The sequence below is a fragment of the Micropterus salmoides genome, unplaced genomic scaffold (genome assembly GCF_014851395.1).
Source record: "Micropterus salmoides isolate LMB-PRFRI ecotype aquatic unplaced genomic scaffold, ASM1485139v1 Ms_hic_scaffold_4, whole genome shotgun sequence".
In the NCBI taxonomy this organism is placed as follows: domain Eukaryota; kingdom Metazoa; phylum Chordata; class Actinopteri; order Centrarchiformes; family Centrarchidae; genus Micropterus; species Micropterus salmoides.
In genome coordinates this window covers 19,057,165-19,083,169 of record NW_024043372.1, presented here as the reverse complement: position 1 = coordinate 19,083,169, position 26,005 = coordinate 19,057,165, and the positions used below count along the sequence as shown (strand labels likewise).

The 26,005-nt window shown below is 39.6% G+C and overlaps 2 protein-coding genes across 3 annotated transcripts; both read right to left on the bottom strand.

The window, feature by feature from the left end:
• Positions 1–10,677: 10,677 nt before the first annotated feature.
• hyal1 (hyaluronidase 1) lies at positions 10,678–16,775 on the bottom strand. 2 transcript variants are annotated; one of them, XM_038696868.1, is made up of 4 exons: positions 16,642–16,775; positions 15,386–16,296; positions 15,197–15,286; positions 10,678–11,354 (listed from the first exon to the last, which is right to left on the bottom strand). In XM_038696868.1, exons 2-4 carry the CDS (start codon positions 16,292–16,294, stop codon positions 11,031–11,033), a joined length of 1,323 nt encoding a protein of 440 aa, XP_038552796.1. In that variant the 5' UTR covers positions 16,295–16,296; positions 16,642–16,775; the 3' UTR covers positions 10,678–11,030. The 2 variants fall into 2 exon arrangements, with proteins under 2 accessions (XP_038552796.1, XP_038552797.1); XM_038696869.1 differs by lacking the exon at positions 16,642–16,775 and having other exon boundaries at positions 15,386–16,332.
• Positions 16,776–17,327: 552 nt separating this feature from the next.
• hyal2a (hyaluronidase 2a) lies at positions 17,328–23,183 on the bottom strand. The gene is made up of 5 exons (XM_038696867.1): positions 23,057–23,183; positions 22,898–22,955; positions 21,160–22,132; positions 20,536–20,625; positions 17,328–19,123 (listed from the first exon to the last, which is right to left on the bottom strand). Exons 3-5 carry the CDS (start codon positions 22,087–22,089, stop codon positions 18,731–18,733), a joined length of 1,413 nt encoding a protein of 470 aa, XP_038552795.1. The 5' UTR covers positions 22,090–22,132; positions 22,898–22,955; positions 23,057–23,183; the 3' UTR covers positions 17,328–18,730.
• Positions 23,184–26,005: the final 2,822 nt, after the last annotated feature.

The window sequence follows — 26,005 nt, the reverse complement described above, 5'->3', positions numbered from 1 at the left end:
CCATAGGAGCTACATAGACATCCATGGTATCAGATGAAAGATCTGCTCAGTCCGGATCGACTGATGCCCCCATCACTGTGCTGTAGGTACTGTTCTCAAGCTACACGCCTGTAAAGCATGGGAGTGCTTTTGGTCACAGGAATGTTGTTGAATATTGACTGTTTTTATCAATATTTAAATTTTATGTTATTTGGAACGTGGTTGTATGGACATAAAAAGCAAAGCAAACATTTAAACAGTAAATATTGCCAAAATATGGACATTCGCCTGGTATATTTTGAAAATATTGTATGATAACTGTTGTACTTTAGTTTATTTTCATCAAATTTACAGTTACAATTGCATTCCAGGTATATTAGAAGATATTCAGTTGCATTATAATCTATCTTATGATGGTTTTGATGGTTTATTGCATTGAAATAAAGCTTTCTTTAAAATATCCTATTTTTTTCTTTATTGCATCTACATTTAGTCTGTAATGGTAAATAATGTAATATAAAATAAATAAATATGTTAATTTACAATGGATTTGTATTCCTTAACTTCTGACCTTTTTAAAGGAGACTTTTATTTTAATGCATCTTGGCCAAATGATTGAGGAGATATTACTGATTTATTTTGGGCATCTAGGCCAAATGATTGAGGAGATATTACTGATTTATTTTGGGTATGTTATTTTAGGCGTTTTTTCTGGAAATAGGGGCAAATATCTGGCAGTTTCCAGCAGGTATTACTGTATTTGTAGATTGCTCTAGAATCAACTTCACAGGTAAATAAAACTGTATGTCATCGGCAAGCATTAAAGAGGAATATAATCTAACTCACATCAGTGGTGACTCTCACCACTCACTGACTTTGACTTCCCATGGCACATGGTAAATACTGTATATAGTGTGTTAGCAAGTTATGTACCTATGTACAGGCAAATATTTCATGCCTATTCCCTGTAATTCCCTGAAAATATCCAGCATATCAAAAATTACTATTGACCTTTTTTTAAAGCATAAGAGCATCTTTTTTCTGTTTTCTAACTCTGTGTTATTTACAAAATATCAGGTTTCTCCAGACCTGTGCTGCAATTGTTTTTGCTTTACTGCTTTCATGTGTTAGTGAATAATTTCACCATAGTCACCAATAGGAAAGAGGCATTGGGTTGCCAGATTGTGACATCAGGCTGTGTCTTGATGTAAACATAAAAGAGCATTGAGGGAGGGCACCACCGGAGAATATCAGAGGAGGAGTGGAGAAAACTCCCCACTACGTTCGTCATGGGTGGTTTGATTTTAATTTGGTGGTGTGGTGGTTACACTATAGGGGTGCCAGTGTCTACATAAACCTGTTGTCTAGTTACTTAACTGAATCCATTGTGGCCGGCTTGCCCCATATAAGCTGATTTCCCACATTAGGCATAAAGTACAATTCAAATCCATCCTCAGTGGAAATGTCTTACTGGAGTAAAATGCACGAGGCAAGGCAAACTGGAGCTTCTTCTGTTTCACAGGTTCACATGCAGTTTGCAACTAACTAACGTTGTTTGTTCTTCTGCAATGCATCAGCTGCCATGAAGGAACAGTGAGTTTGTAGAGAGCTTCAGTGAGAAATAATGAAACAGTCACAGATTCAACCCAACAGTTTTCAAGTGCAAGCAGAGTGCTGGTCAAGGGCAAACAGTCAATAACCAGAGCCGCCCCTTTAAATGTCAGTTGTCTTGGAAACAGGTGCAGAAATTGAGGATTTGGACGGTGGCTGAGTAACCCGGGAGCCACCGTTTAGTACAACGGCATGCAGAGCGAATGTCACCCTGTGGAGCCACGCTGCTCCACTGAAGCACTGAAAGCTGCAATTCAAGCAAACTGGGGGGTAGAAGACCATGAAACACAGCAGAGAGACCGCCTGATGTTATAATCCTCATCCTCAGTATAATTCATGAAAAAGTAATTGTGGAACTCACGAAACATTCACTGCTTCAAAAGAATAATTTCTAACATTGGTATTTCACATTTCTGTTTCTGTGGGGAAATATTCCTGGAGTTAATATTTCTATACACCTGAATGTCACATTTAAATTTAAGGATGGATAAATAATGAAAACCAAGTTAATGTTGAATTCTTTGTCACAATTCTGTTGTTGTGCTTGTAAATCTGTTTGTGTTTTTAGAGCTTACTATCTCCTGTATGGTATATAAACCCACTCATCACACTCCAATTTTATCCCCATAGAAGAGGCACAGCATTCACAGAGGGAAAAAAATAGACTTATGAACTTGCCCAGAAATACTGAAAGAAAACATGTCATGTCGGTGTAGACACTTTCTCTCAGTAGAAACTCTATTCACTACTGCCCCCTGCTGTGATCATAAATGCTAACCTGGCCCTAATGTACCCTTGTGCCAGAACAGGATGGAGGACTAGAAAATCCCATCTATGTAGAAGAAATGTTCTTCACTTAAAAAATAATGAAGCAAAAGAAGTACAAAAGCAGCACATTTGAACTCTGTACAAGGCAAAATATGGCATCTGGACTGTCTTTTTACATTTGAATACTTCATGACTCCCTTCTCAACTCTCAAGAGGAGATGACCATGTTGTCTTAACAAGGAAGCTTTCTCAAAGGTCTGGCTTAGAAGATTCTGGGAAAATACAGTGCACATTTAAAAAGGATGTCCTCACAAACAGCCCAGTTGTTAGAATTCTTGAGTTACCAGAAGTAGTTGGGCAAAATTTAAATATCTATGTGAGTAAAAGTTGAAAGTGCTCAAAATAGTTCAAGAAAAAGGTATTCCGTGTGGGATCTGTCTCACATATTCAGCAAGAGATGAATTTCAAAGGCTGGAGTCATTTGAGAGTGTCCTCTCCATCCTCTAAAAAGAGTTTGAGCCTCTTTGCTCTGGATGGAAATTTATAGTATCAAAGGATCTAACAGGGTGAGAAAGTCTTTTATCTCTCCTGCCATCGGACTGTTAAATGTTCATGAGTCAGCTGGGTGTACTCCATGTTTTATGTTATATCATCCCTTGATGAACATTGTTTTATGTGGGCTTATGGGTTTCAACGTGTCTCTTTAGCCATGCTAGTGACAATGTGGCTCTGTGGATGGCAACGATGGTTTGTCAGCTGATTGATTGGTCCGCCCCTTATCTCAAATATCACAACGACTATTAGATTGCCATGATATTTTGTACAGAACATTTGCTGTGCCTAATAACAGGTTCACATGGCTGCTAATGCGGCTTATTCTTGTATTCTTATATGTTTTATGTATTTCATTATGTGTTATATTCAAGTCTCTGTGTGTTCTGTGTTGACCTGGCTGCAAGGACAATAAAGTTAAAGTAGGTCACAGTGATAAAAGAACATGAATACAAATGAATTATTTTTGTAATCCTTACTTCAGTCTACCTAATTATCAATGTACCCAAGAAAATGAAGACAGAGTTAAGAAGGTTAGAATAATAGTTAAGATGCAAGTAAACATCCCTGCAGCTGCCTTTTTTTTTTTTTTTAACACAGCATGGTTTATGTAACTGCAGATCTTCATTTGTCTATCCAAGCTGACATCAAGGACATCCTCTGATATCTGTAGTTTAAGCAAGGAGCTGGCATTGTCAGTTTCATAACTCCTAACCGGTAGTGACAGATACACATGTCAGCACTTCTGCAAACACATCTTCCTCCAACACTGCCTACCATATCCTCTTTTCTTTCTCTCATATCCTACTCTCCTGCAATTTAGGCTAAAATACAAAATAAAAGAGCAGCTGAGATGTGTCCAATATTTTTCTTTATGAAACCATTCTGTGTCATGTTCCTTCACATCTGACATCCTCTCCAACACAGAATGACCCAGCTCCTATTCTCCAGCCACAGCTGATTAATTTAGGGCAGGGAGATGTGGATACAGAGGGACAGATCAGATCCTTGAAACTTTGCGACGTGCCATATAGTGCTGGTGTTGCTGAACTGTGGAGGCTAGATAGCCGGTGGGCATCACTTGGATGGGGACCTTTCAAATCCAATCGCATCGCGTTGGTCCACGTCCCGGCCCCGGCCACGCTATCAGAGCAGATAACGTGCTCCAGTAAAGGTTACGACTCACCGTGACATTTGTGTTGAGACCCAGCAATCACTGAATCCTGCGGACTAGTCTTGAATTCATATAAGCGCCTGCTTTTGTATGCGCGTTTCCTTGCTGTGTGAGTGCGCGCATGGGTCCCCACACTCACGTTGTTTATAATAAGAGTGGGTAAATCAAAATAAGAGTAACAGACAGTCAATTAAGATAGTGAAATAGGAGTCAAGAATCCCATTAAATCACATTCCGCCTTTATGTATTTTAGGTTCCGACGTTTGCACTGGGATCATCAGAAACCAGAGAGCTTTCCAAAGGCAGGAAATGACTGTTGCACCGCTTTGTTGACCTTATTCATACATATAATAGTATCAAGAAGTGAAATCATCTATGAAACTAACATCTGTGCTTCTTTTTTTGTTGCAGAGACAAGATATTTTTTTTGCTTTCTCTTAAAATGTAAGAACAGATTTTTTAAAAAGGCAATAACTTCAGCAGTTATAAGTAAATAAATAAAAAGATGATGGTGTCTAGAAGGTTAAGTTTTTCCCTTTTTTTTAATTCATCTGAGCACTTTCAAGTTTCTCTCTCACAAAAATATAGGCCTATAAAAACAACAATATTCTCACTGTCCCTGATTTCTTTGTGTAGCCTACAGAAGTTAAACAGGTTGGAATATAGGCCTATTTATACATATTCGAATGTTTTAAATCTATATAGAAGAAAATATGTTTTAAACTCATATACTAATATATTTTGACCAATATATTCACTAGTGTTGTGCACATATAGATTAGGCTATATTACATTTCTGTGTGGGTATGTGTGTGTCAGTGTGCGAGTGCTATGTCATGATGTTTTCTGGATTTGGTTAAACAATGCTTTTAACTGTATAGGCCTATATGATACTGACCAGGGCAATAACAAGAACAATAAAAATCTAGTTCATCCCAAATAAATAGTTCATAACACACTGTGATGTACTTGTAAGCAGACATCAGGACATCAGGACCTATTAATGTGCAGTATTTGTCAACAATGTCAACTTCTCCCATAAAGACATAGTTTTTTTCATATTATCATTCAGTGTCTATTTATACAGCAGACTCCACTCCTATTAGTGACCACAGGAGTTACAGCTGTTGGCAAATACATTAATAAATTTTAAAAACTGCTTACATTAGTTTTATAAACAATTTTTAAATGTGTATATACCACCTATAAATGATAAATGAGGCTGGGGGATTAAAGTAAAGTGTTACTAACCTCAACAGCCAGAAGACAAACTAGACTGTGGCGACTTACCCTCTTTAATCCAACGTGGAGATTTGGATCTGTGGTGCTTTGTGAAAACCCCCGCTCATCGCTCTTGACATTCAAACTTTGTCAAACAAAATGACAAATCATTATTGGTATTCTGCATTAGATTGAATCTGGTCTTCAATCAGCAATTTCCCTGCTGAGGTGACCAGTGTGACTCTCCTTAGTGCCAGAGCAGTCTCCACTCTCATAACAAAAGCATTTTTCTTCTGAGATCCACTTCATTACCCAGACTAATATGGAGCAAAATGTTTATTCAAATGAGCCAAGATCAAATCCAATAAATGAATTGAGAAAAATGCTGAGATGGATTATATTCTTGCAGGAAAAAAAAACATATTTAAATTAATTACAAGCTGAAAGGGTGTCGGGTTGAAAAAAAACCCACTTATTCTCTTTCCATTTCCTTAGTTATTTTCTTATTAGCTTGCATTATTTGTTCTCATCACCCGTCACTGCCCAATGTCATCAATATGTGTCCATGAAAACAGAGAATAATTACATTTCATCAGGATCAACATGACATCGACAGGCATTGTGAGCAACTGATTGGCCGTTGTTTCAAGGAGAAGGCACATTGTGAGCCTTTGATTGGCCACTGCCAGAGGAAAGACTTTCTATTAGTGCTTGATTGGGCAGTGTAATTTTCCACCTGAATGGCTCCCGAGCACACACACATTGTTATTGTGTGACTTTAGCAGGAGCCACTTTTGTATAGTAAGATTTTTCTTTAATCTTAAATGGTGTTCTCTGAGTGTTTATGTGTGTGTTGGGAGTGGGGGGCTGTCACAGGATAAGTCACATGGGACAGTCTGTCAGGTCACCTCTCATCAGGAGGCATACAGCAGAAAAATCAAATCTTCAACAGCAATAACACACACACTGACACAAAAAACACAAATTGACCAGTATTTGCTGCACATCTACACAATCTTGGTCTTTACACTGATTTATGTGCAAATACATTGATCACCATCAGCTTCTCTGCATCCAGCCATGTGACGCACTATTGCAGGATCTGGCTGCCGATGGCGTTGGTTCTGCCAGTCGACAAACAGCCTCTAAGTGCAGGGATATCAGAGCTCCATCTCTTAAGAAATAGGACACTGTGACCTCTCTCACACGCCGCCTTTTTTGCCTTTTCATTTCATGTCTCCGATTCCCTGCTCTGATTTCATTTACTTACATGGAGATGTGATAAAAGGTGATTCAAGGGCCCCTTTCCATCGGTTTTTACAGCCCACTCACTCACAATCAGTTGCTTTTAGTGAGAAATAGTGGCGTATCATTCCAGCTCATTCAAAAGGTGCTGCTTACCATTTGACAAATGCATACAAATGATTGTTTGGGGCAGAATGTTCCTTAAAGGAATAGTTAAACATTTTGGGGCAAAGACTGGAAAGAACCTGGCTCTGGCAAAAAGGTTTGTTTAACCTTTACAAAACACAGTGGAAACTCAGAGAAGTCACTGCTCCTGACAAAGAAATAGTCACCACAAAACCCACCATAAAACCAGAATAAATCAACAAGTCCTCCAAATAAACTAAAAATATACATAGTTAGTTCATGCCCTCCAGAACAACACATATGAGCATTTCTTAGGTTTAGACTCAAAAAAACACCTTGTTGGTTTTGGTTGTAACAGCTACTTTGTAGGGGTTAGAAATTAACGTTGACTGAGAGCAAACAGAAAACAGCGATCAGCCCAACGTTCTCCATCTCCATCTGTGGACTACTTTCTCACAACAGAGCCAGGGTAGCAGGTTTCCCTGATTCCAGTCTTTGTGCTAAGCTAAGATTACTAATTGCTGGTTTTAGCTTCATATCTAGAGTACAAGAAATGAGAGTGGTATCAATCTTCATATCTAACCCTCACTAAGAAAGCAAATGAGTGCATTTCCCAACAGGTCGAACGATTCCTTCAACTCAAACTTAAGTATCCTGCACTGAATGGCCTCATCAATGCATATCACCATGGCGTTGGTGACATGTATGCACATAAATCATGTAAACAAGTGTGCATCAGATCTTTAAGAAACCTGATCAGAGAGTCGAGTCCTCTAAAGGACAAAGACACAGAGCGTGACAAAACAGTTATTAAACCAAGAGCAAGCGAGACGATCTCTAGACCGAGCAGCAGGGGAAAGGGGAGACGTGACCATGGAGGGGTGACAGAGCGAGACACTAAAATGAAGAAATGCAGAGATGAGAGGATAGAGAAATAAGATAGCCTGCCAGACGTGAAAGAGGAGGAAAAAGAGATGACCACTCAAACCAGAGTAAACAGAGTAGAATGGCTGGTTCATATACAGTCAGTTGTGACATTGAAAGTTTTCAAGTTTGTGATACCGTTTTAAAAAGGCTGTTCGTAATGTGTGAAAATCACTGTGTTATATCAAATAATACTCTATTTAATGTTGAAAACTTTCTTTCTTTTGAATGTTCATGGTTTAAATATGCAAACACAGGTGGAAAAGTTTTGAATTTATATTTTTATATTGTAAACAAAACAAACTTTGATAAATCCAAGTCTATTAAAAACAACACAGCATTATTATAAATCCCTCTCTGTGTTTGGACAGAGGGAGTGGATTTTAGGCTGCCAGGGTGAAGAAAATAATAATAATTAGAAGACTAACAAGCAGCATTGAATGTCAATCAGTATAAGAGCCTTGTGTTTTTTCCTGCCATTATCAAGTAAATACAGGTAAATACAGTGTTTTAGGAGAGACGTTAAATGTAGTCCTCGGTCTTTGAAAGCCAATTGAGCAGTTTGTCTGGCTGAAGACAAACTAGCGTCTATCGCCGTCTCATTTCCTCACAATCCAGTCAGTAATGATAAAGCCGGAAGTAGGAAACAGAGGGGCCTCATGGGACTCTGTTCTGCAGTCTGCCAGTCCTTGGGGAGGAAATTTCTTTGTTTGGAGCAGCAGTGGCTACCAGATAAGACAACATACACGGCACTTGTAAATACATCAAGGTCACCTTAGGCTGTCTTTGGTTATGTGTTATAGTGGGTTTAAATCAGCATGAACTCTTGCAGAGTTGGGGTATAAAGTCATCAGAATCTGACATACTGAGTCAAATGTGTTTTTTTGTTCTCCACAGTGACTCAACTCTTCTTGTGATTACTAACACCTAAAGCTGTGACCTTGACGTCTCATGACTTTCTTCCAGTTAGTAGTCCCACAACACCACCTGCTGGTTGTAAACCTTCACACAGTATATATTAAATGAATGCCCCAGCATGTAAATTATGGGCAAGTGGTACTAAGATAACTGAAGTCCCAACATAATGTTATTTCAATAGATCTCCTCCAGGGAGGGGAAGAAGTATTCAGATCCTTTACCTCAGTAAAAATAAAAATACTAATTTTGCAGAATAGCCCCATTATAATTTGTTACCACTAAAATATTAAACATTTTGCTTGCTTTTAACTGATGTATAAATTTGTAAGGAGCTTTTTAATGTGATTAGTCAACACAGAGCCACTTCTACTTTAGAATTTAATTTCAAGCAATAAGTCACATTTTACCAGCTGATCGTATGCTTTGTATGGAAAAAATTTTGTATCGGTCACGTGACTGCTAACTTGAAGTGGCATAAAGTGGTAATACTTTACAAGTACCACAAATCTAAGTACAGTAGGCCCACCTGAGAGAGTGTTTCTTTGCACCACCGGTTGTTTTTCTTTTAAATGTTGATTACTTGAAAACTCAGACTCAATGAACATGTAAATTTCTGACACAAGATGTCTCCAACTTTACTGTGAAGTCCATTCAGAGTGTGTACGCACTAGGGTCAAACCGCAAGTTGCAAACACAATTAGCCTCCAAACTACAGGTGAAGAGTATTTCAGTAATTCAACTTAAAAGGTGAACCTAATATTATATAGACTCATTACATGCAAAGTGAGATATTTGATATAATTTCGATGATTATTGCATACAGCTTATGAAAACCCCAAATTCAAAATCTCAGAAAATTAGAATATTACATGAAATCAATAGAAAAAAAAGAAAAGAAAAAAAAAGATTTTAAATACAGAAATGTCAGCCCTCTGAAAAGTATAATCATGCATATGTACTCAGTTCTTGGTTTGGGCCCCTTTTGCATGAATTACTGCCTCAATGCAGCGTGGCACGGATGCTATCAGCCTGTGGCACTGCTGAGGTGTTATGGAAGACCAGGATGCTTCAATAGCGGCCTTCAGCTCTTCTGCATTGTTCGGTCTCATGTCTTTCATCTTTCTCTTGGCAATGCCCTATAGATTCTCTATGGGGTTCAGGTCAGGCGAGTTTGCTGGCCAATCAAGCACAGTTATCCCATGGTCATTGAACCAGGTTTTGGTACTTTTGGCAGTGTGGGCAGGTGCCAAGTCCTGCTGGAAAATGAAGTCAGCATCACCATAAAGCTTGTCTGCTGAAGGAAGCATAAAGTGCTCTAAAATGTCCTGGTAGACTGCTGCACTGACTCTGGACTTAATTAAGCACAGTGGACCAACACCAGCAGATGACATGGCTCCCCAAACCAACACAGACTGTGGAACCTTCATACTGGACTTCAAGCATCTTGGATTGTGTGCCTCTCCATTCTTCCTCCAGACTCTGGGACCTTGGTTTCCAAATGAGATACAAAATTTGCTCTCATCAGAAAAGAGGACTTTGGACCACTGAGAAACAGACCAGTTCTTTTTTTTCTTTAGCCTGGGTAAGACTTCTTCTGCTTCCCTTCCACTTAACTTTCTATTAATGTGCCTTGATACAGCACTCTGAAAACATCCAGCTTCTTTTGCAATTACCTTTTGAGGCTTTCCCTCCTTGTGGAGGGTGTCAATGATGGTTTTCTGCCCGACGTCCGCACTTAAACGTAAACTCAGATTTAAAGTGGAGCACAGACAAACCACCTTAAATGTGAAAACTTAATTGTCAAACGCTCCTATTAGCTGACTGAGTGCGAAATTGATGGTGGAGGCCACTTTGACGACAGGGAATATACTACTGAGGTCAAGTACAGCGGCTTTGAGAAGCGGCATCAAGCGGGAGTGGAGCAAGGTTGGGCATCAGGGAGACAGCGACAGCATGTAGAGAAATGTAATTTCCTTTCTTTTGTGAGTTTATTTTGCTGCTCGCATTCCCAGGTGAAACTACAGGGCGAGGCCAGAGCTATACTATCGGACTATTGCCTCTTGAAGTACAAAGTGGTATTAGGAGACAGAACGGACCGGGGTTAGCTGATTAGCATGCTAACTTCAGCAGATATCTCTACAACACATTACATAGACGTCTTTGACATGAAGTCAGAACTTTTTCATATTCTGCAGATTTTTTTAATGTTTTAAGCTAAAATTATGAATTTATTAAATCTTACAAATTGTCCCTTTAAAGAGTACATTCTTCATTTAGTATCACACACAGTTGGAATGCAAACATTGGTCTGCATACTTTGATAAATTTGGATTAGTTAAAAACATTATATCCCATGTAAAATAAGGAAAACTAGAAAAGTAATTAATTAAGAAAATACATTGGTCAAAGATTTGAACATTTCCATTCACAGGTGACCACATGTACTCGTACAGATAAGGCTACCTCTGGGCCAAACTAGCCTCAGTCTTATCCCCTCAAGGAAAGTCTTTTATCACTGATTTGATTTGGAGCAGTTCTCACCGCTCCACCCCGGGTAACACTTGCACTGAAACTTGGACTTCATGAGAGTCACCTGACGTGTTTTCATCTGTCCTAAAACTCTGTAGTCGTGTCCCCCCTCTGGTTTCCTCTCAGACACAACCTTCCACACGGCAGGGTCGAGGTGGAGGTAGTCCCTTGAGTTCGGGTCCTTCCTCTGGCATCTTCCATGAGAGGAACATAAGGTCTGGCTGCAAAGAGCGGCCGCTGACGTGACGTTCACCAGGTAAAAACCCAGAGTCTTATCGATGTAGGATTTGACTGCGTTACAAGTGGCCTAAAAGTGGAAAAGAAACAAGAGAGAGTAAAATAAAGATGCTCCAAACAATCACCAATAAAGCATTTACACAACTTCGCAACTATGTAAAAGGTAACATATTTGTGATAACTGATTTGGTTGACAACAATAGCGGATACCATTATGAAAAAAGACTAATGTGACATCACAGCATGTTTTAAGAAATAATTTTGCCTTTAAAAAATGAATTTGTGTTTAAAGGTGTGAAGTTAATCAGGGCTTAGGGGCTGAAGTTTTGAGAGGAGTTTTGGTCTTTTAATGGAATTTGCTAACAATGAAAGATACATAGAATAATGCCAGATGACAATTTCTAAGACCAGAAATAAAGAATAGGGGAAAAAACTCTGAGGAATGAAGTAAATCTCCAAAAATTTCAAAGGGATCACATTGCTGGCAGATTCCTTTTGAAATTGTCCAACTTTAAGAACACACGCATAGCGAGGTGCAGACCAGTGTGAGCTTCAGGTGTATCAAGATTAAAACATGTTGCACAGCTCTTTTGCTTTATGTTTATGTTGTCTTCCCTTCATCAGGGGTATCTGAGGATGCTTCCGGTTTCCGCATTTGACTTATAAATTACTACACCAAATAAACAAAACAACATGGCCTTCATCTATTTAGAGTGGGGCTTTTTGTTTTGTTTTTCTTACAAAATACTATTAAATAGAAGAGATTTACAAGAGATTAAGTGACCACAAACACAAAACTTGTAGTATATCAGTATCGAAAACACACTGTGTGAATGGTTTCAATATTAGAACCTAAAAGTGAAGATGAGATCACATTGACAGTCAGACAATCCACGTGTATGGAGGACTGATCCTGACAAATTCAGAAATAAATACAGAAATAAATAAATGCTCAATAAATAAATAAATAAGCATCCGATTAAATGCACAAAAAAAAAATAAAGGTAATAATTAAATTATACAAGAATAAATGTATATATCTATTTTAATTAGCTTCTTTACTTAGTCACCTTTGTAATAATTAACTTATTTATTGTCATAATCTTTAACTTTATTTATTAATTCTTTTTTAAATGTATTTATTTGTGTGTGTGTTTTAATATTTTTGTCTGTTTTATTCTTCCGTTGCATTTTCTACCCTATTTATTTTCACCCATGGTATTTATTTCTGCCTGTCCTTTTTACATTTCTCTATGCATTTCTGCCTCATTATGCAAATGAGGAGGGGCTGCATCTCAAGGGGTCAACTTCTCTCCCATTGGTGGACCAGCCAGATGGGAGAGCTCTAGGCCTACTCTACCTGCACACATCAACAAGCTTGCTCCTCATACAGTCAAATGGCTTCCTTCAGTGCACTGCGGCTTTTAGCAACTCTATTTGAAGACAATACTACCAGCCATGTCTTCCTTCCCTTTTTGTGTGGACACTCTGACAAAGTGTTTTCAGTTTGCTGTATGCATGGACACAGAACTGTGATATAGGGAGGATCACACAGTCAGCTAGCTGCAGCTAAATATGGAGTGCACTCGTATTCAATTCTGTATGGTAAATTCAGTTTTAAAGCTGACAGGCAGAGTTAGAGACTTTTTTTCTGTCCGTTTCTCTCTTTACAAGACACATGTTGCAGTCTGAGAGTCTTATCTGAAGAGGGCAATGAAGTCTCAATAGTACACGATGCGAGCACCACATACAACATAATTTATACAGATGATATACAGTATGAAAATAAGATTAATTGGATTATACTCACAGGAAGTATAAAACCTGTTACATGTGTCTATTAAAAGTAAAATAACACAAAAATGTCAGGGAAATTACTTTACTTAGATTTAAGTGCTGCAGTTGTACATTGAAATACCGTCCTACATTTCTTATTTGGAAGTCTTCTTAAGGTCAGTATAAAATGTTTTTCCTTAAATTCTGATTTGAGTTGTGGACAACTATGACCACATGAGTTAAAAAATGAAACATTTCACTGCCCAAGCTATAACACAAAGCTTGTTCATTAGGCTACATGCTGTACAGTATTTGTGGACAGATTTTGTCCCAGGATTTATTATGCATTTCTTCTTCATTGCATGATTTAGAATAATAAGTTGAGAAATGGGTTTTTAGTTCATCCTGCACTACAGCAGCTAATAAAGCCGAATTAATCCCCAAAATACTTTTCTTTTAGGCAGGCTGGAGCGGAAAACGACTTACCTTTCTCAAGTTGTACAGTAATGTCACATATGTGTATGAAGGTGGATCAAACACAGCTAATCTTAAATGTCAAAGTAGAGAGGAGCATAGTAGGTCTATTTATTTTCATTCATTACACAAGATGAATTTAGCTATGCAGACAGTTGTAAAAAAAATCTTGAATGTTCTCCACTTGTTATAATTACACAGTAAAATTAGGAATGCGGCTGTATTAAAAGTATCCACTGTTCTCCCATGCTCTAACACACAGTAATGATGAGATGTGTGCTGTGTCCCATTCTTACTCTGTATCTACACATAAACAACTAGGCATGTAAGGGGGAATATAAAGGAATTCATTTTATTATTTGGGGATTATTTTCTTTGTTGCTCTCCTTCTCCTCCTTCCTTTCCTGTGACGAATTTGGTTATGTTCTCTGCATGCCTCCTCCTGTCTTCTGTGCAAGACATAGAAGTACAGAAACTAGCCTTCAGTAAATGATTTCGACTGGTTAAGTGCAGTAAAGTTAACTTTAAATTGACTCCACCGCCACACATTAAACACGGCTTAATAGCAATCACATTTAACAGAAGAATAAAATTCTTCTTAATGGTAACTGTCAAGATTAGTTTACTTCTTAGTCACCACCACTAGCTTAAGAGCTTTAGCCTATATGATATTAACACTACATAAATTAGCGTAGCGGCTAATGGACTTTTACTCTCCTCATAGCTTAACAAATTACATGTATTATTCACAAAATTGTTTTACTCACCGCTGGTTAAGTCACTGCATCTCCCGACACAACACCACGGTTGAATTTTCATCCTGAATTGTGTTTTCATTGAAACAGCAGAGCAACGAACTGCTCCATGTGGGAGCATTTACCGTAAATACTTGAATAGGAGTGCACTCCAGATTTAGCTGCGGCTAACTGACCATGTGGCTCTCAGAAACAACAGCTCACTTTCCTGCAGTTCTGTGTCCGTATAAGTCGTTAATTGAAAACTCTGTAGGTCAGAGTGTCCACATGAAAAGAAGGAAGACATGGCTGGTAGTATTGTCTTCAAATAGAGTAGCTAAACACCTCAGCGCACTGAAGGAAGCCATCTGACTGTGTGGGGAGCAAGCTTGTTGATGTGTGCAGGTAGAGTAGGCCTAGAGCTCGCCCATCTGACTTGTCCACCAATAGGCGAGAAGTTGACCCCTTGAGACACAGCCCCTCCTCATTTGCATAATGAGGCAGAAATGCATAGAGAAATGTAAAAAGGACAGGCAGAAATAAATACCATGGGTGAAAATAAATAGGGTAGAAAATGCAACAGAAGAATAAAACAGACAAAAATATTAAAACACACATAAATAAATACATTTAAAAAAGAAGTCATTAATAAATAAAGTTGAAGATTATAACGGACAATAAATAAATAAGTTAATTATTACAAAAGGTGACTAAGTAAAGAAGCTAATTAAAATAGATATATACATTTGTCTCCTTGTATAATTTAATTACTGCCTACATTTATTTATTTACTGTCTTTTTTTGTGCATTTAATCGAATGCTTATTTATTTATTGAGCATTTATTTATTTATGTAGGCTATTTATTTCTGAATTTGTCAGGATCAGTCCTCCATACGCATGAGCATGACAACAGGTCAGTTACCATACCTTAGATTTGGAGTAGGCACTGTCGCCCCAAAGCACTACCCCTGCAGATCCTAAAGCAGCGCTCTCTCCTATGGTGTAAACCAGGTGCTCCTGCAGGCGTAAAACCCCCCACAAGAGGTAAGCAGAGTATTCAGACCAGATCGTGACAATCCCAAAAAGGTGCATGGAGTTAAAACATCTGCTACTTGCCTGAGAGAGGAAATCTAATGAGTAAGTGTAGACGATGCGAGAGTACGGGAACACGGGCGGCGTGGATGGGGTCTGCTGAGCCCCTGCTCTCATGGCCTCCAGGATGCGGTGGTGAGTGTAGAGGAGCACTTCTTTGCCGAGGTTGCGCAGGTCGAGGCTGAGGTAGATGTCAGGATAAAGAGCAGAGGAAACGTTCCACAACCACCACAGCTGGTTGTTCCTTGTTTTCTCTATAGCCGGACAATCCCCTGTGTAGTTTGTGCTCTTGTTGCTGTAGTAATTGTAGCAATTGGGAAAACCATAATAACCCCACAACCCTTCTGGTCTTTCCTTCTGCCCCAGTTTCAGCGTCCCCTCCATGAAGCTCCTCCCAGCTGTCTCAAACTCCGCCCGTGCAGCAGCCTCTACCTGCGCAGGGCTCCAGTCTGGATGCCTGGACCTCACTAGCGCTCTTGAGCCTTCCCAGTATACCTTCTTACTCTCCCAGTTTCTGATCCATACAGGTCTCCAGCTCTCCCAGTCCACCACAGCCAGGCCCTGGAAATATTTGTCAGGAATACAAGTGCGGATATCTTTAGTGGCAACTCTGAGGTGTTCCTCCAGACTGGCGTTCTGCGGCACCCCGCCATTGACAGCCTCTCCTTGGCTGGAGTACCTGGGATACAGGCCGAGCTTTTCAGAGTAAAAGATGGTTATGTTTTCACCCATAAAGGTTTGGTTCTGGTTATGGACGATGTTGAACATGCCCAAGTCGAGGTCCACGCCATATTGAGAGAGACAGCTGGCGGTGGGGGCGTTCCAGACGGTGAGGAATGGCACCTGGGGTAAAGTCGATGGTGCAAACTGCAGCCCTGAAACAAGGCTGATCAGTTTCAAGAAAAGCAGCGCCTCAGCAGGAAAGGAACTCATCCCTGAAAGGAAGGAAACGACACCACTGCTAATATCACGTAAGTATTGTTGCGAACATTTTGGAGGATGTTGCAACATTGTTATATTCACAGAAAGGCTGTTTTTAATTTGTCCGGAACTGAAATCTCAAAGATCAAAATTCGAAGCAAATAAAGTTTTTTCGATTTTCAGAATCTGTGAAAGGCAGCAAGAATTTTCAGCTTTTGATTAAACATGTGCTTTTCTTTGTCTATTAAATTGTTTTACACAAACACACATTCCTGTAGCTATATGGGACGTAAATGATAGGCTATAGTGTGAAATAAAGACAAAATACGTTTTAGACAAAAGTACAAACAATGACTTACCTTTTTAACAACTGGATAGGGACTTTTGTTTGTACTTTGAGTTCTGGACGTACAGGGAAAACGCAACCAGCGGTCTCATGATCTGAATCAGACATTCACCAGAACTAAAACAGATGTGCGCTCTAGGGTATGTAATAACCAATCAGAAGTGTGCAAAAGGTTTTTAACAACCAATCAGAAGTGCACAAAGAATCTCTAACAACTAATCATAAGACAGGAGGAGCAGGGCGGGTTTGAAGTCATAGAGACAAGTAAAAATATCTTCCATCAGTCTATCCTGATCAGCTTTCGTTTGAAAAACTCAATAAAACATGTAAATATAACTGAAAAACTGTTTACTGAAGAGACTTGACTTACATAAGTAATAGTTCTACTCTAAGCAAGCCATAATGAACTCTTCATCCTCCAATTTTAAATATATGCCTTGCTCAACTCTTAAAAGCAGTATAAATAACCATTGGCTTAACAGCACCCTACAATTACATGGGGAGGGGGTATGAGGCAGCAGCCTGCTAAATGTGGACATGAGGACTAGCTGGCTTTGCCAATGATAACATGTTTTCCCCAGAAATCTAACTTTTATTGACTGAAAACAACAAATCCATACCTGTATGACCTGAAAACCAGCGTACACTTTGTTATCCCTCTTCATTGTGTTCTGTAAATCTTAAAAGAAACTAGGCAAGGACCTCAACAAAGAAATTTATTTACTTCAACAAAAGTCTAATTTGATAAAACAGCATGAAGAGAGGAGGCCATGTCAGAGAAATTGGTTTTATATCATTTGTGCTTCTGATGTAAAATAACTGCTGAAATACAGAAAAGGGTAAATCGAGTTATATAGTGTTTTAAAGAGGAAACTATAGTAGTCATGTTTTGGACATAAAAATTAGACAAGATAATATAAAACACCTAAAAATACATTCAAATAAATATTAACACTGTAATTGCCTCCATAAAAACATCAGATGTCAGAGAGAGGTTGAAAAAAGATCAGGCACTTGAAATATATTGTTCTGTTCTCAGATTTAAGTGCATCAATTCCACTTTCACCACGCATCAACTCATTCATCACATTACCCCCAAAAAACTTTCTCTCTGTGAGAAACATGGAATTTGACACTTTTGGAAACAATGACTGAGAGGAAACTGAGAGCAAAATGTAAACAAGGTCATTTCCAGCGAGCCCTCCGTGGTTTAAAAAAGATTAAAAGTTATAAACAAATATAACTTGCAATTTCCACAGTGTTTCTTAAAATTAACTTTGTATCATCCATGTTTTAAAAAAAAAAAAAGGAAAAATATGACACTCCACACTCCTTAAAGCAACATTATGTAGTAATTTTATCTTAAAAAAAAACAGCTTTAAAATAATTTTGATGGTACACTGACATTTAATAGGGAGAATGGCATCTCTACTACATAACAGTGTAGTCCCAGGAAGGAAACCTATCGCAACAACAGCGTAATGTTGTAAGGCACCACATCACACCAACGAAACTCTTCAGCAAGTGAGCAATAGGAAGAAGCTAGCTCGGTATTCTCAGTATGGATATCATGGCAGAGGCTGCGAGGAGACCCAAGAAGACGTGAAGAAGAGAAACCAGGTGCTGAAAGGATACAAGACCGATGACGAGCTGGCCTTGTAGCTGTTGGACTAGTACGAAATAATTCGACAGCTGACTTTGACAGCGGAAGAAAGAAAAAAGTGTGACCATGCAAGAAGCTCCCAGCATTGGCGAGAGCTTTGGGAAATAAAACACTGCAAGATAGATGCAGAGCGGGCGATCTTTCTGTTGGACTATTAAGTAATATTGTGATGTCTTGTGTTGTGGCACTTGCTTGATGTTTGGCTGTATTATCAAAGTTGTTGCTAGTTTCTGATCGTAAGTAATGTAATTATAACAAAGGCACGTGTACAGCTGTCCTTCTTTGCGAAGGTGAATTACAGTCTAAAACAGTAGGGGCACCAAATCGCGCACACACAAAAAAATCTTACATAATGTTGCTTTAAAATTCTAAACTTGTCAGCTGGTGTGCTCTATATTTAGACATAAAATGCTGCTATGTCTACAGTATTTACGGTGTATTAACAGAGGAGTAGAGAGATAATCAGTAAGATCACACATTGCAGTGCTGATGCCAGTGTTTGAGATGCTGTCCCTCTTTGGTGCAGAGGGTCTGACTGCTCGCAGACCTCTCCCTGATAGCCACTGTAGCACTGGCACTGAAACTCTGTCTGAAAACTTCTCTTCTCTGCTTCGCCAAGCTCACCGGTGACGGTCGGCTTGCCACTCTGCTCGATGATGTGGTGGTGGAGGGGGTTCAGATGCAAGTAAACGTCGCTGTCCGGATTTTTGCGCAGACAGCGGCCTCGAGAAGCACACAAGGTCTGGCTGCATAGCTCTGCTGCCGTGGAGACGTTGAGGAGGTATTGACCCAGTGGACCTCGCAAATACACATCCAAGTTTGAGCAGCTGTTCTGGAGAGAAAAAAATAAACACACAGCCATCACTCACCTACGTCAGGATTCACAAGAAGTCTAGTCTGCACTGTGGGACACCAAAACCTGCCCACATTTTAAATCACATTAATCATAAGTGTGAGGTTTAGGGTTGGTGGAGAAGTATTCAGATCCGTCCCTCAGGTGAAAGTAGTGGGCCTGATCCCACTATATAAACATACTCTTTTAAAAGTACATTTTACTACATTCAAAAATTTTAAGTAAAAGCCACTGCTCAAAATGATGTCATTATGTATGTGGTTATATATATATAATATATATATATATATATATATATATATATATATATATATATATATATATATATATATATAAATATATATATATATATATATATATATATATATATATATATATAAATAAAATTGGATCAATGTGTAGAATTTTAATGTTGTGAGAGGCTGACTGGAGTTTTAACCATTTTATGTAATGCTAAAACTTATACTGTTAAGTTTATTCTGTAACAATTCATCACATCAATGGTATAGGCCTATGGTATGAACATTACTTCAGTAAATGTAGGTATATTTCACCACTAGTAATATTAAGCCCTTATTAATAAATATTCTGTTATGATGGGGCATGCTATTCTAATCTATTATCCAATTGTTGTGAGTTGTTGCAGGACACGCCGGTGAAAACGAGGAGGAGGAGTTTGCAGAAAACTGCTAGCAATGCTTTCTTTCCTAATGCTACTCCAACACAACAAATTCCTCTCTCCAACTCTGACTCACGTTTCCTCAACATCTCGCTTCTCATGAGATTTCAGAGCAAGAACTGTCCTTCAGCGAGACTTCAGTTTCAGGTTAAAAACAAGGGATGTCACTCGTAGGGATCCTTTCCATTTTCTCAGCATTTTGTGGACGAAAGATTGATGGGTGCAAATGCTCCGAAGGAATGTGTTGCTTCCGGCTCCCAGCTGAAGCTACTGCACAAATTTCAAAATCTTTTGTACCTTCTAGTAATTTTTACTCCAAAATATATGAAAATAGGGCTCAGGGTTAAAGATACAGAAATTACCCTTTAAGTGGAATAAAGATATTTTTGCCCTCTGACTGACTGTCTATCTTGCACATGTTTAAGCTTTTATCTGAAATGCCCAAAATATGATCAGAGTACCTCGCAGCCTAAAAGTAACTGGGAAATAAAACACTTCCAACAAAAATATCCTGTGTATCTGAAGATGTCCACGTCATGCAAGCCACTAACTTTCAACTGGAGCCCTGAGGAATAACCGTTACAATGACTGCACACATACAGACAAGAGCAGCAGGTCAAAACTCACCAGATGTTAATGTTCATGGTCAAACATGTAAGTTGAGTCTGAGTGATTAATGTATTTATTTCATAATTAGTGTGTGGGAGCTTACTTTGCTGCTTGCGTACGCTGCATCTCCCCACATGATGATTCCAGCTGCGCCTAAAGCCACACTCTCCCCGATGGTGGAGATGAGGTCAGTCTGTAAAAGATGATACAGCACTTTAACATTTTACATTTCTAAAGACTACGGGCCAAACACAGGAAGAATTCACTGCTGAGTATCACTATAATGGGGCCAAAATGTTAGTAGGGCATAAGCTACCATGTGAAGTTCAGCTCTTATCTGTTCATTCTCCCATAAGGAAACGGTCTATAGGGTGTTAGCGAGATTTTCAGCTTGAACAACACCCATCCTGCTCCCTCCACACAAATGAGAGGTATTGGGGTGTCTGTGTGCTGCCAGAACAGGAAAGGTCTGTGGCTGCCGATAAGGAAAAGCAGAGCTGTAGCTCCATGCAGCATGCAGGGATCAGAGAGGGAGAGAGAAGGGTTAATCTTGGAACAAAAAAAGTGCATATTCTCTGCTTCCAAAAAGGATATGATACCGGACCAACACGGCACAGCACACATTAGTCATTTTAAATTTCGCATGAACAGTGAAGAATAAGTAGGAAAGTTTCAGGAAGAGACACCAAATTCAGGACTGGCAGGGTTTCTAAAGTTAGAGCGTCACCTCTGTCAGCTGTTCCAGGGAGTTGGCATAGGTGGGCCTGGTGTACACAAAGACAGGACGTGCCAACCCATCGCCTGATGATGCCAAACGCATCCCCTCCTTCACTCGGTTCCGCACAAACTGCCGTCCGGAGGCTGAGGAACGCAGCACGGTGCCCATGTAGATGGAGGGGAAGAGGGCCGTGCTCTCAGTCCACAACCACTTCAGCTGCTCGTTGCGGGCTACCTCTACGTCAGGACAGCGGCCTGTGTAGTTCTCCAGAGTGCGCCTGTAGTCATGATTGTAGCAGTCTGGGAACAGGTAGAAACCCCACAGCTGGTTGGGCCTCAGGTTCTTGGCAAGCTTCAGCGTCTCCAGCATGAACTTCCTGGCAGATATCTCAAACTCCTGCTGGGCCACTTTTGCCACCTGCTCTGGAGGCCATGTTGGGTTCTTCTGACGCACCAACTCACGAGAATGTCTGCGGTAAACATCTTTGGTTTCCCAGTTACGTATCCAGAGTGGACGCCACTCCTCCCAGTCAATAATTGCCAGACCCGTGGCCCCTGGTTCCCGAATATACTTCTGCACACCTCCTGGCATCTTCTCTAGGTGCTGTGTAAGACTGGCCACCTGTGGCAGCCCCCCATTCACCGGCGTCCCATCTGGCTCAAAAAACGGGTACAAGCCCAAGCGGTCCTTATAGAAGATGGTGAGGTTCTGTCTAACAAAGCCCTCATTGGGTGAGGCCACAATCTGGAAAAGGTCCAGCTGAAAGCGAATACCATGCCGCGGGGCACAGTCCTCAGTTGGGGCATTCCAAGCCAGGAGCAGAGGCTTTTGGGAATACAGTGGCCGTCTCGTGGGTTTTAGTCCCAAAGCACAGAGGGTGTCCCACAGCAGCACAATCAGCAGCACTACTTTCCAGTCAGGCAGAGTCCAGAACAACATGTCTTCAGATGTGAATTGACAGATGGGACTGTCACTCTCTGCTCTACAAGTCACAGACGGAGACTTAATTATAGTTTTTTAGTTTACTTTTCAAATAAGTGGCAAACCCCAGTGCATCCATTCATCAAGGTATATCTTCAAAAACCATGTCTTTTTATAGAATGTTAGAAACCTAACGCTTTAAATTTGTGTAGTTTTGCTTTAGTTTTGTGCACTATATAGATATAATCACTATTAAAATCACAAACTAAGAAGTTGCATATAAATTTTAGATGTTTTTTGTCTTTACTGAAAGCATCTGAGTTATGTGTACAGAAACCTTCAGTTATGTTTTCAAACTGACAGAAAGTCACTGCTACTCTCTGCTGTAGGCTATAATTCACAGGGAGGGAAGTGAAATTTACTTTTCTAATAAATGATAATTCACAGACACACACACACACATACATACATACATACATATACACACACGCCTACTTTTAAATGCTGAGCCTTATAATATTCTACAGTAGCAGTTTGTTTGCACTATTGCAGATAATCGTTGCTAAAAACACAGCCTATATCAATAATGACCTAAATAAATCTTGTTTGGCCTATATGTCAAATAAACCATAGTTAGGCTGTATATGTATATGAATATTGCTCTGCCAAGTCGGCTTCAACATCTACCCCCTTCTCTTAAAGTTAACATAAACTTACTTAACTTAAATTACAGTTTGGGTGTTGTTTTTTAGCAATGAATGAGCAAAACGTAAAGTCAACAGCAAAGTTAATTCACATGAGTCTCAGTGCAGCTGGACAAACGTACCTTTACTGGCAGACACAGGAAGCATTCCCGAAAACCAGAAGCCGAGTTTTTGAGTCGCCTCAAAACAAATTGGGAAAAATCAAAATGAACATTGCATTTCAGTAAGAAGATGACGACGGAGTGAATTTACAAAAACATGCAAGTAGGCTATCTTCTAACCTCCGGTGTCGGTCTGCCTGCCGTCGGTAAAGTGAAGAGAAGCGAAGTTGCCCCCCTGCGATGTTGTCAGTTGCTGCTCTCCTGCTCTGAGAGCCGAACCACTTTCAGGATGTTCCATTCAGTTTGGGAAAAGGGGGGGGAGTGGCGAAATAAACCGGACATCCAAATGGACTCCGTCAGCGAGTCGAAGGTGTTAGAGCGACGTGTGTCTTCACCTCAAACCAACACATAACTCCAGGTGTAAGTTGAATGAACCTAAGCGTTGAATGAACCTAAGCTTTGATTGGATCTTTTTTTGCAAAGCTATTAATCACAGCGCAGGAATGAATCAGTCCAAGAAGTTTGCCACCATGGCTGTGAAACAGATACACTGTAAGTAACCAGCAATGTCAAGACTCAGAGGTCATAGCAGGGCAGTGTGCCACATCCCTAAAATAAGATCATGCCCACAAATGACCAGTGTTAGGGTAACCTTTCAGCTACATCAGGCTACATATAGCTTATAAAAACTTGTAGAAAAGATGTATGTATGTTGGTCCTTAAAACACCTGAAAACGTACTTCACATATTTCTCTCTAATGAAACAAACAAAAACAAAACTACAAAAATATTCAAATACTATCAAATATAGAACCCTCCCAAAAAAGCCTAAAACACATCCAACACTAATCTTTGACTAACAGATGCAAAATTACCAATCTGTCATAAGATTTAGATTTAGCCTACATATTGTAAAATTCTCATTAGTAGGTGGAAATAGTCTTTTTCTAGCACAACCAGTAAAAAGAACATAGACCAATAAAAGGCAAATACATTTTAATATGTTTTCATGTGTAAGCAGGGTGTGTTCATGGAGGACCCAATTTCTTTTTATAAAAGTGATCGTGTTTAAACCTGGTCCTAAAACTCCTGATGTTCCCCATTCAAAATATATTTTATACAGCAGAAATGTTTTGATGCATTAACATGTGAATAACATTGTATCTCATTTTCACTACTTTATACTGTTTGGTTGTTTACATTGTTAACATTAAAATACTGCTTACACATATTACATCAGTCACTTGAACATGTGAGTCCTTTCACTCAAAAGTAAATGGAGACTGGTTTTGTTACTTTAAGTACTTTTACATTGTCGATTTGCTACTTGAGTGAAGGATTTTAATGTTTTTTCCACTAATGCTCTGAGCACACTTCAGACGGTGGGCACAAGGCATCTGGCATGCAGATGTCACCGCTGCCTGAGGCATGTGATGACAGCCATTGGCAACGGCTCAGTGAAGTAACCAAGTACCACATACCGTCATGTTGCCAAGTACAGCAGATAGGATGGTGCAGAGGGGGTTTAGGCACGAGGGGCAGTGGCCATGAGAGAAGAGGGCAGAGGCCACGCACTGACACATAATTAACCAAATTTAACAGCCTGTTTTATACTCTAGAGAACTGTATAAAAGCTGTCAGAAGTAATGGCTGTTGAAGAAAGGTGTTCATCTGAAAGTCAAGCCTTTTTCTTTGCAGAAGCATGTGAGCTGAGGGATGCCTGGGCACATGATCGAGGTGAGGCGAGGTCCTGGAAGTGTCATGCTTTCCTGTGTCACAGTCCGTTCCGCTGCTTGTTTTCCGAACTTTGCTGACTCACCTCACCATGTAATCAGTGTCTCTTTTTCTCTCTTTCTCTATCTCGCCCTCTGTCTCTGTGTGAATGAAGAGGGAGAGGAAGGAACAAAGGAATGGCTTGGTTTCTCTCAAGCTTCACTTTGACCTTTGCCTCCTGAACATTACATCAGCAGAAGTCAGGGACCATCAGGAAGCGAAAACAATGGCAAGGAAACTGGAAACACCCCTGGCCACCTTCACTTTGTCCCAAACATATTAATGCATTGCGATACATTTGGAGGACAGAGGAAATTTCATTGGAGCAACTGGACCTTGAAGTTGAAAGTTTACTACCTCATTTGCCCTGATTCTATGGATCAAAACACCCAATTTATATATGAATAAGTTTAAATATGGTAGCTAAAATGGGCTATGAGACCCCAAAATAGATACTGGTAAACATATTTCCCTGCTGCAGTTCACAGCTATAACTACTATCATTATGGTTTTATGTATCGATAAGCTACACAGGACGCTACCATCAGTTTTCCTAGAGTGTAATTTGTTTTCTTTCAGTCACATTCACTATTTATGATTACTATACTTAAGTAATCCAACTGTGCATTCAGATTAAACAGACTACAGGGAGCCACATGGACAACTTTACTCTTTTAGAAATACTTGTACACATCGCAGAACACAGCATCATATTCATGAAGATCATTATTTTTTTTTTTATGGCTTTAAGAGAAAGGGTTCATCCTTACAGGCTGGACTTTCAGCAAAACATCAAAGACCAGTGGAGAGGAAACACATCAAAGTGACTGACCTCTGGCCCCAAAAACACTCCCAACCACATTCCACTCAATTACAGACACCAGAGAATGGCCGCAAAGGAAGCCCTGCCCATGTATTATGGTGATTTGTCTACTATGCACACTGAAATGTGTTTACATTGCCATTAAATTTTGATATTGTGCCAGCTGGCTACACCGGCTTTAACTGGTCATGATTTTGAGCCTTTGAGTGTTTACCTCACACAACATTTAATTACATCCGCAGCCTTGTCGGAAAGTCTAACTGCGCAGGAATAGACCTTAGAGGTAAGAGAGTAAACATGTATGATGCAAAATCCAAAGAACCCACCACTTTCACAGTACCTCATTAAAGTTAACTAGGTGTTAACAGGTGTAGCTTTCTGCTGCTATCTAGAGGTGGAAAACCTTACATGTTATGGAAGTGTGTAAATTTTTTGCATTTCATAATAATGTCAGCAGTAGGCTTTAGTGGCTTTAGTTGCAGCCAGCAGCTCTCAAAGCCAGACTGATATTCAAGAAGGCAATGAGGAAAAGC